Source organism: Ambystoma mexicanum, chromosome 9 (assembly GCF_040938575.1).
Source record: "Ambystoma mexicanum isolate Mex_15411 chromosome 9, UKY_AmexF1_1, whole genome shotgun sequence".
Taxonomy (NCBI): domain Eukaryota; kingdom Metazoa; phylum Chordata; class Amphibia; order Caudata; family Ambystomatidae; genus Ambystoma; species Ambystoma mexicanum.
This window is the reverse complement of record NC_090931.1, coordinates 386289171-386307466: the sequence shown is the minus strand read 5'-3', so window position 1 is coordinate 386307466 and position 18296 is coordinate 386289171. Positions and strand designations below refer to the sequence as shown.

General features: G+C 51.3%; 1 protein-coding gene across 2 annotated transcripts in view; it reads left to right on the top strand.

Annotated features, from left to right (window-relative positions):
• The first annotated feature begins 1389 nt into the window (after positions 1-1389).
• The window catches only part of KCTD7 (potassium channel tetramerization domain containing 7), a 269909-nt gene continuing 253002 nt past the window's right edge, over positions 1390-18296 (top strand). For both annotated transcript variants that reach the window (XM_069614862.1, XM_069614861.1), the window contains exon 1: positions 1390-2763. In XM_069614862.1, coding sequence (XP_069470963.1) covers positions 2702-2763 — 62 coding nt within the window. In that variant the 5' untranslated portion in view covers positions 1390-2701. The remainder of the gene's footprint in view (positions 2764-18296) is intronic.

The window sequence follows — 18296 nt, the reverse complement described above, 5'->3', positions numbered from 1 at the left end:
ATTTTACTGCTCATGTGCTGCCTGTATTCAAATTGGAATTCCTATGTGTGCTAGCTAGTCTGTTTCGTAGCCCTATTGGTTCGCTAATGTAAGCAGCCCAATGTACCCTTGTGTGCTGTCCCATAGCAGAAGTATTGAATCATCGAAAACCCATGTTTCCATTGTTGCAGGGGGGAGTGCTTAACTGCTAGTGTTATCACTTTGTGGTAAATTGTTCTTTTTCTGTTCTGCCATTTAAAAAACAGAATTGACTGTACTAGTATATCTTAACCTGGTGGTTTTGTAGAGATTATTGCATTTTGTGTTGCCACAACATTACTGGCTGTGCAGTTGGTTGATTTTCCTTTTTTCATTAAATAATAAATTAATAAATATCTTATTTATATATATACACCGGTTGGTTCCTAGTACATTGTGACATGGGGTGTTTGTGGAGGTTGGGTGCGGGACGGGTTGGAGGCGTACTCAAAAGAATCTGTAGTATATTCAAAATAAAAAAAGTGTTTATTGTGCTCCACGTTCAGTGTAGGGGAAGGAGTTAAACCGTGACATTGTGGAAGGAGAGTTTTACTGGCATTAGGGGCAAAGCCAACAAGAGGATGTTCATACATGAGGATACTAGCAGAGCCAGCATGAATATGGTTTCTTATGGTATCATAACTGTGCATAATATAGAGTTGGCTGGTACATTTGAGTGCCAGGACTCAGGAGCCAGGCGCAGCCCCCTTGTTTCTATGTTGGGGGAAAGATTTAAAGTTTTGATTAAAACACATACTTCCAAATTTCACCTAGTGCAGTGCGCAGCATTTCCCTGCAGAAGCACGATCATCATGCACCTTGTACAATCATGGTGGTCCAGGCATGTCCGGAGTGTGGTGCAACCGGTGCTCTGCTGCTGAGCTTGGGGTGTGCCCCTCAGCATGGTATGCAGGGGGCCCCCTCATTTTGTGTTACGCCACTGCAACCGAGTGCAGTGCCATCTGTGAGGAATGCATCTCCTTTAACACAAATCTTCTATGTATGTGCGTACGGAAGACGTCTGCATAACACGAGGTCCGAGGACACCGAACGTAAATGTATCACAATGATGCTGCTGGAATGGGGGCGAGCACCGTTGCTGTTAGGAAAGTGTGGTGTGTACGTCTGCAATCGCTGTACTGCATGCTCGCACAAGCGATTCTGTCTTCTCATGTTCCCTGCTAGGACAGCATACCAATGTGATGCATTTGAACCATAAACCAAAACAATTCCTGCATGGCTCGTGGAGGCTTAATTGATCCTCAGGTCGCCAGGGCAATTGGCAAGGGACTGTTGCTGAAGCAGACATGTCTCAGTGACGAGCCTGCCCCTAAGCACGTGATGCGGCAGAGCCCGCCCCTGTGATGTCAGCTGTGCAGCCTGCTCTGAATCCCTTCAGATAACGGATTGCATTATCTCAGCACCGGCGGCCTTTGTTTCTCGCCACAGAGGGGGGACAGTGGAGCCAGGGGCAAAGCACGCGCGGTGAGGCGCGAGGGAGGGGCAACACCATTCAGTGACAGGGGCCGGCAGCGTTCAGAGAGAGAGAGAGAGAAGGAAAGCAGCATTCCGAGTGTGGGTCCGGCAGCACTCATAGAGGGGCAGCACATTCAGAGAGTGGTGACAGCCGCATTTGGTGAGAGGGGCAGCGCTTACGGGGAGCAGCATTCAGAGAGATAGCGGGGCTGCAGATTCAGGGTTTGTGTCCAGCAGCAGCACTCAGAGAGAGGCAGCAATTCAGTGACGGGCCAGCGGCGCTCCATTAGAGAGGGATGGCAGCATTACGAGTGTGGATCCAGCACCCCTAGGAGGGCTGTGGCAACATTCAGAGAGAGGCGGCAGCAGCATTCGGTGAGAGGGGGCAGCACTTAGGGGAAACAGCATTCAGGGCGTAGGACCAGCAGCACTCGGGGAGAGGGGGCAGCAGCATTCGGGTGTGCTGCTAGCAGCACTCAGAGGGGAAGGGGTGCAGCATTTAGAGTGAGGAAACAGTAGCGCGCGTAGAGTGTGGAGTGGCGCTCATAGAGTGTGGGAGAAGCCGCACTGGTAGAGTTGGAGTAAAGCAGTAACCATAGTGAGTTGCCATCAGAACCCAACATAGGTGACAGCAGTCAGAGTGAGGGTCTAGTAGCGCCCAGATAGTGGGGGTCCGCAGGACTCACTAAGTGAGGGGCCAGCAGAATCCAGAGTGAGGCGTGCAGCACTCAGGAGAGACAGGCAGCAGCAGCGTTCACAGTGAGGGTTCAGAGGGGCCCAGATGATGAGGGGTGAGAAACACTCAGCGAGTGAGTGATGGGGCAATAGAATTCAGAGTGAGAAAGCGGGAACACCGGTATTCAGAGTTGGTGGCAACCACACTCAAAGAGAGTGAGAAGAAGCAGCGTTCAGAAGCGGTGGCAGTAGCCGTGGGTGGACTGTCCTGTAGGGAACTCTGGAGATGTCCCGGTAGGCCTCTGCACCCTGGGCCTCTCTTGTATGGTACTCAGCACACACAATAAGGAACCAGGAACACCAATAGAGTGAGGCCAGCACCACCTGTCGGCTGCCCCCAGGTCGGTGGCTCCGGAGGATGCAGCTGGCGCCCTCTCTCTAGCCGGGGCCAGGTGCAGGCAGAGGATGGTGGCAGTGTCGGGGCCGCTCAGAGACACCACCGAGGATGCAATGACCAGCTCGAACACTGAGGATGGCTTCCTGGAGCCTGCGCCCCCCTCTGCAGCCCGTGCACAGGGCCAGCATCGGCAGCAGGTAAGGCGATCTCCTGCCACCCCTCGGGCTTGGGGGCTGTTTCCCTCCCTCGCATCCACCCACCCCATTGAGCAAGTAAGGGCCCGAAATTTCACTCTACTCCCACAACAGGTGCATGGCCTTCACTAGTCCGAGGAGGTAAAGCAGGCCCACCCCCAAAAGGTAAAGAACCCTTCCAAAGCGGCTAAAGGGCCCTGCACTGCACCCCTTCATGGGGTAAGGAGACATATCCAGGGGTGGACTGCAACCGAAAGAGGCCCCGGAAATAATGTTCAAAGTGGCCCCCTTTTACACATTTTCAGCAAGCTCAACCCTTTTCCCATCAGAACATTTGGAAATGTCACACAAAAGGGGCCCAGGGTGCAGAGGCCTACCAGGAAATCTCCAGAGTTCCCTACAGGCCAGCCCACCCCTGGACCTGTCCCACCCATAGCAGCCAAAGGGCCCTGCACCACACACCTTCATCAGACAAGGAGATGTCACACCCACAGAAGCAAAAGGGCCCTGTACCACACCATCAATTAAGGAGACCCATCTCATCCATAGCAGCACAAGAGCCCTGCACCACACACCATAAATTAAGGAGACCTGTCCCACCCATAGCAGCAAAAGGGCCCTGCACCACACACCTTCATCAGACAAGGAGATGTCACACCCACAGAAGCAAACGGGCCCTGTACCACACCATCAATTAAGGAGACCCATCTCATCCATAGCAGCACAAGAGCCCTGCACCACACACCATAAATTAAGGAGACCTGTCCCACCCATAGCAGCAAAAGGGCCCTGCACCACACACCTTCATCAGACAAGGAGATGTCACACCCACAGAAGCAAAAGGGCCCTGTACCACACCATCAATTAAGGAGACCCATCTCATCCATAGCAGCACAAGAGCCCTGCACCACACACCATAAATTAAGGAGACCTGTCCCACCCATAGCAGCAAAAGGGCCCTGCACCACACACCTTCATCAGACAAGGAGATGTCACACCCACAGAAGCAAAAGGGCCCTGTACCACACCATCAATTAAGGAGACCCATCTCATCCATAGCAGCACAAGAGCCCTGCACCACACACCATAAATTAAGGAGACCTGTCCCACCCATAGCAGCAAAAGGGCCATGCACCACACACCTTCATCAGACAAGGAGATGTCACACCCACAGAAGCAAAAGGGCCCTGTACCACACCATCAATTAAGGAGACCCATCTCATCCATAGCAGCACAAGAGCCCTGCACCACACACCATAAATTAAGGAGACCTGTCCCACCCATAGCAGCAAAAGGGCCCTGCACCACACACCTTCATCAGACAAGGAGATGTCACACCCACAGAAGCAAAAGGGCCCTGTACCACACCATCAATTAAGGAGACCCATCTCATCCATAGCAGCACAAGAGCCCTGCACCACACACAATAAATTAAGGAGACCTGTCCCACCCATAGCAGCAAAAGGGCCCTGCACCACACACCTTCATCAGACAAGGAGATGTCACACCCACAGAAGCAAAAGGGCCCTGTACCACACCATCAATTAAGGAGACCCATCTCATCCATAGCAGCACAAGAGCCCTGCACCACACACCATAAATTAAGGAGACCTGTCCCACCCATAGCAGCAAAAGGGCCATGCTCCACACACCTTCATCAGACAAGGAGATGTCACACCCACAGAAGCAAAAGGGCCCTGTACCACACCATCAATTAAGGAGACCCATCTCATCCATAGCAGCACAAGAGCCCTGCACCACAAACCATAAATTAAGCAGACCTGTCCCACCCATAGCAGCAAAAGGGCCCTGCACCACACACCTTCATCAGACAAGGATTTGTCACACCCACAGAAGCAAAAGGGCCCTGTACCACACCATCAATTAAGGAGACCCATCTCATCCATAGCAGCACAAGAGCCCTGCACCACACACCATAAATTAAGGAGACCTGTCCCACCCATAGCAGCAAAAGGGCCCTGCACCACACACCTTCATCAGACAAGGAGATGTCACACCCACAGAAGCAAAAGGGCCCTGTACCACACCATCAATTAAGGAGACCCATCTCATCCATAGCAGCACAAGAGCCCTGCACCACACACCATAAATTAAGGAGACCTGTCCCACCCATAGCAGCAAAAGGGCCCTGCACCACACACCTTCATCAGACAAGGAGATGTCACACCCACAGAAGCAAAAGGGCCCTGTACCACACCATCAATTAAGGAGACCCATCTCATCCATAGCAGCACAAGAGCCCTGCACCACACACCATAAATTAAGGAGACCTGTCCCACCCATAGCAGCAAAAGGGCCCTGCACCACACACCTTCATCAGACAAGGAGATGTCACACCCACAGAAGCAAAAGGGCCCTGTACCACACCATCAATTAAGGAGACCCATCTCATCCATAGCAGCACAAGAGCCCTGCACCATACACCATAAATTAAGGAGACCTGTCCCACCCATAGCAGCAAAAGGGCCCTGCACCACACACCTTCATCAGACAAGGAGATGTCACACCCACAGAAGCAAAAGGGCCCTGTACCACACCATCAATTAAGGAGACCCATCTCATCCATAGCAGCACAAGAGCCCTGCACCACACACCATAAATTAAGGAGACCTGTCCCACCCATAGCAGCAAAAGGGCCCTGCACCACACACCTTCATCAGACAAGGAGATGTCACACCCACAGAAGCAAAAGGGCCCTGTACCACACCATCAATTAAGGAGACCCATCTCATCCATAGCAGCACAAGAGCCCTGCACCACACACCATTAATTAAGGAGACCTGTCCCACCCATAGCAGCAAAAGGGCCCTGCACCACACACCTTCATCAGACAAGGATTTGTCACACCCACAGCAGCAAAAATGACCTGTACCACACCATCAATTAAGGAGACCCATCTCATCCATAGCAGCACAAGAGCCCTGCACCACACACCATAAATTAAGGAGACCTGTCCCACCCATAGCAGCAAAAGGGCCCTGCACCACACACCTTCATCAGACAAGGAGATGTCACACCCACAGAAGCAAAAGGGCCCTGTACCACACCATCAATTAAGGAGACCCATCTCATCCATAGCAGCACAAGAGCCCTGCACCACACACCATAAATTAAGGAGACCTGTCCCACCCATAGCAGCAAAAGGGCCCTGCACCACACACCTTCATCAGACAAGGAGATGTCACACCCACAGAAGCAAACGGGCCCTGTACCACACCATCAATTAAGGAGACCCATCTCATCCATAGCAGCACAAGAGCCCTGCACCACACACCATAAATTAAGGAGACCTGTCCCACCCATAGCAGCAAAAGGGCCCTGCACCACACACCTTCATCAGACAAGGAGATGTCACACCCACAGAAGCAAAAGGGCCCTGTACCACACCATCAATTAAGGAGACCCATCTCATCCATAGCAGCACAAGAGCCCTGCACCACACACCATAAATTAAGGAGACCTGTCCCACCCATAGCAGCAAAAGGGCCCTGCACCACACACCTTCATCAGACAAGGAGATGTCACACCCACAGAAGCAAAAGGGCCCTGTACCACACCATCAATTAAGGAGACCCATCTCATCCATAGCAGCACAAGAGCCCTGCACCACACACCATAAATTAAGGAGACCTGTCCCACCCATAGCAGCAAAAGGGCCATGCACCACACACCTTCATCAGACAAGGAGATGTCACACCCACAGAAGCAAAAGGGCCCTGTACCACACCATCAATTAAGGAGACCCATCTCATCCATAGCAGCACAAGAGCCCTGCACCACACACCATAAATTAAGGAGACCTGTCCCACCCATAGCAGCAAAAGGGCCCTGCACCACACACCTTCATCAGACAAGGAGATGTCACACCCACAGAAGCAAAAGGGCCCTGTACCACACCATCAATTAAGGAGACCCATCTCATCCATAGCAGCACAAGAGCCCTGCACCACACACCATAAATTAAGGAGACCTGTCCCACCCATAGCAGTAAAAGGGCCATGCTCCACACACCTTCATCAGACAAGGAGATGTCACACCCACAGAAGCAAAAGGGCCCTGTACCACACCATCAATTAAGGAGACCCATCTCATCCATAGCAGCACAAGAGCCCTGCACCACACACCATAAATTAAGGAGACCTGTCCCACCCATAGCAGCAAAAGGGCCCTGCACCACACACCTTCATCAGACAAGGAGATGTCACACCCACAGAAGCAAAAGGGCCCTGTACCACACCATCAATTAAGGAGACCCATCTCATCCATAGCAGCACAAGAGCCCTGCACCACACACCATAAATTAAGGAGACCTGTCCCACCCATAGCAGCAAAAGGGCCCTGCACCACACACCTTCATCAGACAAGGAGATGTCACACCCACAGAAGCAAAAGGGCCCTGTACCACACCATCAATTAAGGAGACCCATCTCATCCATAGCAGCACAAGAGCCCTGCACCACACACCATAAATTAAGGAGACCTGTCCCACCCATAGCAGCAAAAGGGCCCTGCACCACACACCTTCATCAGACAAGGAGATGTCACACCCACAGAAGCAAAAGGGCCCTGTACCACACCATCAATTAAGGAGACCCATCTCATCCATAGCAGCACAAGAGCCCTGCACCACACACCATAAATTAAGGAGACCTGTCCCACCCATAGCAGCAAAAGGGCCCTGCACCACACACCTTCATCAGACAAGGAGATGTCACACCCACAGAAGCAAAAGGGCCCTGTACCACACCATCAATTAAGGAGACCCATCTCATCCATAGCAGCACAAGAGCCCTGCACCACACACCATTAATTAAGGAGACCTGTCCCACCCATAGCAGCAAAAGGGCCCTGCACCACACACCTTCATCAGACAAGGATTTGTCACACCCACAGCAGCAAAAATGACCTGTACCACACCATCAATTAAGGAGACCCATCTCATCCATAGCAGCACAAGAGCCCTGCACCACACACCATAAATTAAGGAGACCTGTCCCACCCATAGCAGCAAAAGGGCCCTGCACCACACACCTTCATCAGACAAGGAGATGTCACACCCACAGAAGCAAAAGGGCCCTGTACCACACCATCAATTAAGGAGACCCATCTCATCCATAGCAGCACAAGAGCCCTGCACCACACACCATAAATTAAGGAGACCTGTCCCACCCATAGCAGCAAAAGGGCCCTGCACCACACACCTTCATCAGACAAGGAGATGTCACACCCACAGAAGCAAAAGGGCCCTGTACCACACCATCAATTAAGGAGACCCATCTCATCCATAGCAGCACAAGAGCCCTGCACCACACACCATAAATTAAGGAGACCTGTCCGACCCATAGCAGCAAAAGGGCCCTGCACCACACACCTTCATCAGACAAGGAGATGTCACACCCACAGAAGCAAAAGGGCCCTGTACCACACCATCAATTAAGGAGACCCATCTCATCCATAGCAGCACAAGAGCCCTGCACCACACACCATAAATTAAGGAGACCTGTCCCACCCATAGCAGCAAAAGGGCCCTGCACCACACACCTTCATCAGACAAGGAGATGTCACACCCACAGAAGCAAAAGGGCCCTGTACCACACCATCAATTAAGGAGACCCATCTCATCCATAGCAGCACAAGAGCCCTGCACCACACACCATTAATTAAGGAGACCTGTCCCACCCATAGCAGCAAAAGGGCCCTGCACCACACACCTTCATCAGACAAGGATTTGTCACACCCACAGCAGCAAAAGGGCCCTGTACCACACCATCAATTAAGGAGAGCCATCTCATCCATAGCAGCACAAGAGCCCTGCACCACACACCATAAATTAAGGAGACCTGTCCCACCCATAGCAGCAAAAGGGCCCTGCACCACACACCTTCATCAGACAAGGAGATGTCACACCCACAGAAGCAAACAGGCCCTGTACCACACCATCAATTAAGGAGACCCATCTCATCCATAGCAGCACAAGAGCCCTGCACCACACACCATAAATTAAGGAGACCTGTCCCACCCATAGCAGCAAAAGGGCCCTGCACCACACACCTTCATCAGACAAGGAGATGTCACACCCACAGAAGCAAAAGGGCCCTGTACCACACCATCAATTAAGGAGACCCATCTCATCCATAGCAGCACAAGAGCCCTGCACCACACACCATAAATTAAGGAGACCTGTCCCACCCATAGCAGCAAAAGGGCCCTGCACCACACACCTTCATCAGACAAGGAGATGTCACACCCACAGAAGCAAAAGGGCCCTGTACCACACCATCAATTAAGGAGACCCATCTCATCCGTAGCAGCACAAGAGCCCTGCACCACACACCATAAATTAAGGAGACCTGTCCCACCCATAGCAGCAAAAGGGCCCTGCACCACACACCTTCATCAGACAAGGAGATGTCACACCCACAGAAGCAAAAGGGCCCTGTACCACACCATCAATTAAGGAGACCCATCTTATCCATAGCAGCACAAGAGCCCTGCACCACACACCATAAATTAAGGAGACCTGTCCCACCCATAGCAGCAAAAGGGCCCTGCACCACACACCTTCATCAGACAAGGAGATGTCACACCCACAGAAGCAAAAGGGCCCTGTACCACACCATCAATTAAGGAGACCCATCTCATCCATAGCAGCACAAGAGCCCTGCACCACACACCATAAATTAAGGAGACCTGTCCCACCCATAGCAGCAAAAGGGCCCTGCACCACACACCTTCATCAGACAAGGAGATGTCACACCCACAGAAGCAAAAGGGCCCTGTACCACACCATCAATTAAGGAGACCCATCTCATCCATAGCAGCACAAGAGCCCTGCACCACACACCATTAATTAAGGAGACCTGTCCCACCCAAAGCAGCAAAAGGGCCCTGCACCACACACCTTCATCAGACAAGGATTTGTCACACCCACAGCAGCAAAAATGACCTGTACCACACCATCAATTAAGAAGACCCATCTCATCCATAGCAGCACAAGAGCCCTGCACCACACACCATAAATTAAGGAGACCTGTCCCACCCATAGCAGCAAAAGGGCCCTGCACCACACACCTTCATCAGACAAGGAGATGTCACACCCACAGAAGCAAAAGGGCCCTGTACCACACCATCAATTAAGGAGACCCATCTCATCCATAGCAGCACAAGAGCCCTGCACCACACACCATAAATTAAGGAGACCTGTCCCACCCATAGCAGCAAAAGGGCCCTGCACCACACACCTTCATCAGACAAGGAGATGTCACACCCACAGAAGCAAACGGGCCCTGTACCACACCATCAATTAAGGAGACCCATCTCATCCATAGCAGCACAAGAGCCCTGCACCACACACCATAAATTAAGGAGACCTGTCCCACCCATAGCAGCAAAAGGGCCCTGCACCACACACCTTCATCAGACAAGGAGATGTCACACCCACAGAAGCAAAAGGGCCCTGTACCACACCATCAATTAAGGAGACCCATCTCATCCATAGCAGCACAAGAGCCCTGCACCACACACCATAAATTAAGGAGACCTGTCCCACCCATAGCAGCAAAAGGGCCCTGCACCACACACCTTCATCAGACAAGGAGATGTCACACCCACAGAAGCAAAAGGGCCCTGTACCACACCATCAATTAAGGAGACCCATCTCATCCATAGCAGCACAAGAGCCCTGCACCACACACCATAAATTAAGGAGACCTGTCCCACCCATAGCAGCAAAAGGGCCATGCACCACACACCTTCATCAGACAAGGAGATGTCACACCCACAGAAGCAAAAGGGCCCTGTACCACACCATCAATTAAGGAGACCCATCTCATCCATAGCAGCACAAGAGCCCTGCACCACACACCATAAATTAAGGAGACCTGTCCCACCCATAGCAGCAAAAGGGCCCTGCACCACACACCTTCATCAGACAAGGAGATGTCACACCCACAGAAGCAAAAGGGCCCTGTACCACACCATCAATTAAGGAGACCCATCTCATCCATAGCAGCACAAGAGCCCTGCACCACACACCATAAATTAAGGAGACCTGTCCCACCCATAGCAGTAAAAGGGCCATGCTCCACACACCTTCATCAGACAAGGAGATGTCACACCCACAGAAGCAAAAGGGCCCTGTACCACACCATCAATTAAGGAGACCCATCTCATCCATAGCAGCACAAGAGCCCTGCACCACACACCATAAATTAAGGAGACCTGTCCCACCCATAGCAGCAAAAGGGCCCTGCACCACACACCTTCATCAGACAAGGAGATGTCACACCCACAGAAGCAAAAGGGCCCTGTACCACACCATCAATTAAGGAGACCCATCTCATCCATAGCAGCACAAGAGCCCTGCACCACACACCATAAATTAAGGAGACCTGTCCCACCCATAGCAGCAAAAGGGCCCTGCACCACACACCTTCATCAGACAAGGAGATGTCACACCCACAGAAGCAAAAGGGCCCTGTACCACACCATCAATTAAGGAGACCCATCTCATCCATAGCAGCACAAGAGCCCTGCACCACACACCATAAATTAAGGAGACCTGTCCCACCCATAGCAGCAAAAGGGCCCTGCACCACACACCTTCATCAGACAAGGAGATGTCACACCCACAGAAGCAAAAGGGCCCTGTACCACACCATCAATTAAGGAGACCCATCTCATCCATAGCAGCACAAGAGCCCTGCACCACACACCATAAATTAAGGAGACCTGTCCCACCCATAGCAGCAAAAGGGCCCTGCACCACACACCTTCATCAGACAAGGAGATGTCACACCCACAGAAGCAAAAGGGCCCTGTACCACACCATCAATTAAGGAGACCCATCTCATCCATAGCAGCACAAGAGCCCTGCACCACACACCATTAATTAAGGAGACCTGTCCCACCCATAGCAGCAAAAGGGCCCTGCACCACACACCTTCATCAGACAAGGATTTGTCACACCCACAGCAGCAAAAATGACCTGTACCACACCATCAATTAAGGAGACCCATCTCATCCATAGCAGCACAAGAGCCCTGCACCACACACCATAAATTAAGGAGACCTGTCCCACCCATAGCAGCAAAAGGGCCCTGCACCACACACCTTCATCAGACAAGGAGATGTCACACCCACAGAAGCAAAAGGGCCCTGTACCACACCATCAATTAAGGAGACCCATCTCATCCATAGCAGCACAAGAGCCCTGCACCACACACCATAAATTAAGGAGACCTGTCCCACCCATAGCAGCAAAAGGGCCCTGCACCACACACCTTCATCAGACAAGGAGATGTCACACCCACAGAAGCAAAAGGGCCCTGTACCACACCATCAATTAAGGAGACCCATCTCATCCATAGCAGCACAAGAGCCCTGCACCACACACCATAAATTAAGGAGACCTGTCCGACCCATAGCAGCAAAAGGGCCCTGCACCACACACCTTCATCAGACAAGGAGATGTCACACCCACAGAAGCAAAAGGGCCCTGTACCACACCATCAATTAAGGAGACCCATCTCATCCATAGCAGCACAAGAGCCCTGCACCACACACCATAAATTAAGGAGACCTGTCCCACCCATAGCAGCAAAAGGGCCCTGCACCACACACCTTCATCAGACAAGGAGATGTCACACCCACAGAAGCAAAAGGGCCCTGTACCACACCATCAATTAAGGAGACCCATCTCATCCATAGCAGCACAAGAGCCCTGCACCACACACCATTAATTAAGGAGACCTGTCCCACCCATAGCAGCAAAAGGGCCCTGCACCACACACCTTCATCAGACAAGGATTTGTCACACCCACAGCAGCAAAAGGGCCCTGTACCACACCATCAATTAAGGAGAGCCATCTCATCCATAGCAGCACAAGAGCCCTGCACCACACACCATAAATTAAGGAGACCTGTCCCACCCATAGCAGCAAAAGGGCCCTGCACCACACACCTTCATCAGACAAGGAGATGTCACACCCACAGAAGCAAACAGGCCCTGTACCACACCATCAATTAAGGAGACCCATCTCATCCATAGCAGCACAAGAGCCCTGCACCACACACCATAAATTAAGGAGACCTGTCCCACCCATAGCAGCAAAAGGGCCCTGCACCACACACCTTCATCAGACAAGGAGATGTCACACCCACAGAAGCAAAAGGGCCCTGTACCACACCATCAATTAAGGAGACCCATCTCATCCATAGCAGCACAAGAGCCCTGCACCACACACCATAAATTAAGGAGACCTGTCCCACCCATAGCAGCAAAAGGGCCCTGCACCACACACCTTCATCAGACAAGGAGATGTCACACCCACAGAAGCAAAAGGGCCCTGTACCACACCATCAATTAAGGAGACCCATCTCATCCGTAGCAGCACAAGAGCCCTGCACCACACACCATAAATTAAGGAGACCTGTCCCACCCATAGCAGCAAAAGGGCCCTGCACCACACACCTTCATCAGACAAGGAGATGTCACACCCACAGAAGCAAAAGGGCCCTGTACCACACCATCAATTAAGGAGACCCATCTTATCCATAGCAGCACAAGAGCCCTGCACCACACACCATAAATTAAGGAGACCTGTCCCACCCATAGCAGCAAAAGGGCCCTGCACCACACACCTTCATCAGACAAGGAGATGTCACACCCACAGAAGCAAAAGGGCCCTGTACCACACCATCAATTAAGGAGACCCATCTCATCCATAGCAGCACAAGAGCCCTGCACCACACACCATAAATTAAGGAGACCTGTCCCACCCATAGCAGCAAAAGGGCCCTGCACCACACACCTTCATCAGACAAGGAGATGTCACACCCACAGAAGCAAAAGGGCCCTGTACCACACCATCAATTAAGGAGACCCATCTCATCCATAGCAGCACAAGAGCCCTGCACCACACACCATTAATTAAGGAGACCTGTCCCACCCAAAGCAGCAAAAGGGCCCTGCACCACACACCTTCATCAGACAAGGATTTGTCACACCCACAGCAGCAAAAATGACCTGTACCACACCATCAATTAAGAAGACCCATCTCATCCATAGCAGCACAAGAGCCCTGCACCACACACCATAAATTAAGGAGACCTGTCCCACCCATAGCAGCAAAAGGGCCCTGCACCACACACCTTCATCAGACAAGGAGATGTCACACCCACAGAAGCAAAAGGGCCCTGTACCACACCATCAATTAAGGAGACCCATCTCATCCATAGCAGCACAAGAGCCCTGCACCACACACCATAAATTAAGGAGACCTGTCCCACCCATAGCAGCAAAAGGGCCATGCACCACACACCTTCATCAGACAAGGAGATGTCACACCCACAGAAGCAAAAGGGCCCTGTACCACACCATCAATTAAGGAGACCCATCTCATCCATAGCAGCACAAGAGCCCTGCACCACACACCATAAATTAAGGAGACCTGTCCCACCCATAGCAGCAAAAGGGCCCTGCACCACACACCTTCATCAGACAAGGAGATGTCACACCCACAGAAGCAAAAGGGCCCTGTACCACACCATCAATTAAGGAGACCCATCTCATCCATAGCAGCACAAGAGCCCTGCACCACACACCATAAATTAAGGAGACCTGTCCCACCCATAGCAGCAAAAGGGCCCTGCACCACACACCTTCATCAGACAAGGAGATGTCACACCCACAGAAGCAAAAGGGCCCTGTACCACACCATCAATTAAGGAGACCCATCTCATCCATAGCAGCACAAGAGCCCTGCACCACACACCATTAATTAAGGAGACCTGTCCCACCCATAGCAGCAAAAGGGCCCTGCACCACACACCTTCATCAGACAAGGATTTGTCACACCCACAGCAGCAAAAAGGACCTGTACCACACCATCAATTAAGGAGACCCATCTCATCCATAGCAGCACAAGAGCCCTGCACCACACACCATAAATTAAGGAGACCTGTCCCACCCATAGCAGCAAAAGGGCCCTGCACCACACACCTTCATCAGACAAGGAGATGTCACACCCACAGAAGCAAAAGGGCCCTGTACCACACCATCAATTAAGGAGACCCATCTCATGCATAGCAGCACAAGAGCCCTGCACCACACACCATTAATTAAGGAGACCTGTCCCACCCATAGCAGCAAAAGGGCCCTGCACCACACACCTTCATCAGACAAGGATTTGTCACACCCACAGCAGCAAAAAGGACCTGTACCACACCATCAATTAAGGAGACCCATCTCACCCATAGCAGCAAAAGGGCCATGCACCACACACCTTCATCAGACAAGGGATGTCCCACCCACAACAGCAAAAGGGCCCTGTACCACACCATCAATTTAGGAGACCCATCTCATCATAGCAGCAAAAGGGCCCTGCACCACACACCTTCAATTTAGGAGACCTTTCCCACCAATAGCAGCAAAAGGGTCCTGCACCACACACCTTTATCAGGCAAGGAGATGTCACACCCACAACAGCAAAAGGGCCCTGCACCACACACCTTCACCGAGCAAGGAGATCTGCCTCACCCATAGCAGCTAAAGGGCCCTTTACCACACCATCAGGTAATGAGGGATGTCCCATCCGTAGCAGCTAATGGGCCGTGTACCACACATCATCAGGTAAGGAAACCCATCCCACCCATAGCAGCTAAAGGGCCCTGTACCACGCCATCAATTAAGGAGACCCATCTCACCCATAGCAGCAAAAGGGCCCTGGACCACGCCATCAATTAAGGAGACCCATCTCACCCATAGCAGCAAAAGGGCCCTGTACCACACCATCAATTAAGGAGATCCACCCCACCCATAGCAGCAAAAGAGCCCTGTACCACACCATCAATTAAGGAGATCCACCCCACCCATAGCAGCAAAAGGGCCTTGTACCACGCCATCAAGTTATGAGGACTGTCCCATCCGTAGCAGCTAATGGGCCGCGTACCACACATCATCAGGTAAGGAGATCCACCCAACCCATAGCAGCAAAAGGTCCTTGCACCACACACCAGTAGCGCAACACCATTGAGCCCCCCCCAACCCCCACCCCGACATGTTGGGCTATGTTGACGTTGACTCGACCTGGCTGACCTACAGTGCCGTGGCCGTACAAAACAGGACACAGACATTAAACGGCGCCTGGGCTTCGCTGTTAACAAATGCCCAGCAATTAAAGCATTTCATTGTTACCACCTGCATTCATATGTATACATTTTTAGGCAATTGAAATCGTGATGTGCTATTAGTACTTGCATGCCAGGGGAATGATTGGAATTGAGTGGGTGGTGGGGGTCAGGAGAATGCTCATTCTTACAGCAATCCTTAGTCGGTGGTTTCAGATGTGAAGGAGAGAATGAACTGCTTGTAACGTTGATGCTGCACTAGACTGGTCTCGTTAGACTACATAACGAACTTGGATGCCCCCACACAAGTTAGTTTGTCCCTCCCACACAGTATTTCGTTAAGCAGAACGGTGAGGGAACCCTTTCCTGAAACTTGCGACATTAAGGTTTTACTGCGTTCGTGCAGATAAATGTATCCGCACAAACGCAGCTAACCTTTAAAGCAAAAGGCTTCCATCCACTCTCTGCCTAACAAAAATCAAATTCACACATCAGCCAGCCCCCCCCCACGGATGCAAGCCAACATATAACGTATGTGCGCTTTCACATCCGAGCAGTGGCGCAGAGTACGCGGATGCCCCGAGGCCCAAGCCCCCACCTTGCCCCCAGGAAAGGACATCTGCGTAGAAGTCCCTATACTTTAAATGGGACTTTTGTTTGCGCACCGCCCCCCACTCAGTCCAACCCTCCCCCTCTGAGCCTGAAGTCGGTAGCCCTGCATCGGAGGGAATGGGGCTGATGTGCGCACTTGCTTTTTGTTAAGCAGAGGGAAGCATTGTTGCATGTTAGCTCATTATATATGTATTTGTTCAAGGAGTGTATACATGTACTATGTAATGTGTGTCTGAAGGAGTGTAGGGTGAATGGGGGCCTGGGTGCGCGTGTGAATGAGCGAGTGTATGGTGAATGGGGATGCGAATGAACAGAAGGGGCGGAGCCTCTACGTTTCCCCCATCCAGTTTTTGAAGTGGCCCCTCCCATCACCAGTTAGCCACCCCAGAAATGTAGGTTTTGTTGCGTTCCTGCCAGACACCATCATCAGGTAAGCAGATCTGTCCCACCCATTCCAGCAAAAGGGCCCGGTAACACACATAATCAGGTAAGAAGACCTGTTCCACCCATGGCAGCTAAAGGGTGCTGCCCTGCACACCTTCATGAGTTAAGGAGACCTGTCCCACCCATAGCAGCTGAAAGGCCCTGAACTACACACTCTCAGCAGGTAAAAGGACACGTTTCCCAACCAAACCATGCCAGGTAAGGACACGTTTGGTATGTGCACCGTACTTCACCCCTCAGCATGGTGGCCAATCCCACTGCACCAGAAAAGTCAAAAGACCCTGACAGGCACTACTACCACAGCAGGCAAGCGGCCATAACCCGCTCCTTACCTCATAACTAGGTCGGATAAAAACACTTTCAAGGGGTCAACCTCCCATTCTTGCCAAGAATATCGAGCGTTAGAGTTCAGTGAAAAATTAATCGGGCGGAATATTTTGCATTGAATATAGTCAGCCCATTTCTTGGCCCGGGCGGAGCGGGTGACCGCCCGCGGCACAGATCTAAATAGCTCAGGAGGTGGGCAATGTAAGGGGCTTCCGAGCTTGCCGGACAACAGATTAAGCAGAGTACTGTTCCTCTGCCATGTGCGGCTGGCCGCGATGTGTTCGGTATATGCAAACAAAGGAATGCATATTCCAAAAGTAGCATGTGAGATTCTCTGGAGTCACACACCCTGTGCCCCTCATTCTTTGTGCTGAGAGCCTTTCAAGTGGGGCAACTTGTAAGTGATGGCTCACTTAAGCCATTGTTTTTATACAGTATGTGCTTAACATTTCAGTGTTAAAAACTGAACATGGGGCATTTTTATTCATCAGGCCAGCACAAGTATCAGTTAGCTGATCAAACCTATGCAAAAGAGAATTAATGTGCCACACAGAACAGCTTAAAACTATTTTCTTTATGTTCATGTCTCTTTATTTGACACACCAAAACATTTTCTTTTGTTGTATATTACTTTTCAGTTGCATAAGGCGCATCCCTGGGAAGGTTAAGTGTCATTTTCTTGCTTAAATATTCTAGTGACTGCTTTGGGACATGGACTAAATGCATGCGCTCAGCATCAAAGGTCTTTTAATCTTCTAAACAAGCCAATCACTGCCTAGCATGCACACCAAATGGCACCTCAAGGTGACTGGCACATTGATTAGGAAAGCAGAGTTCATTGTGTGACACCATGCAGACAGTAGTTCATGCCAAATCAATGCAGTGATATGTGTGCAGCAATGATTTGTGTGCTGCCCAAGTGACCACCCTGTTGATTAATGGCGTCTCTGTGCTGCTCCCTTATGTAACAGCACATATGCCTATTGTTGTCTGATTTGCTCAAT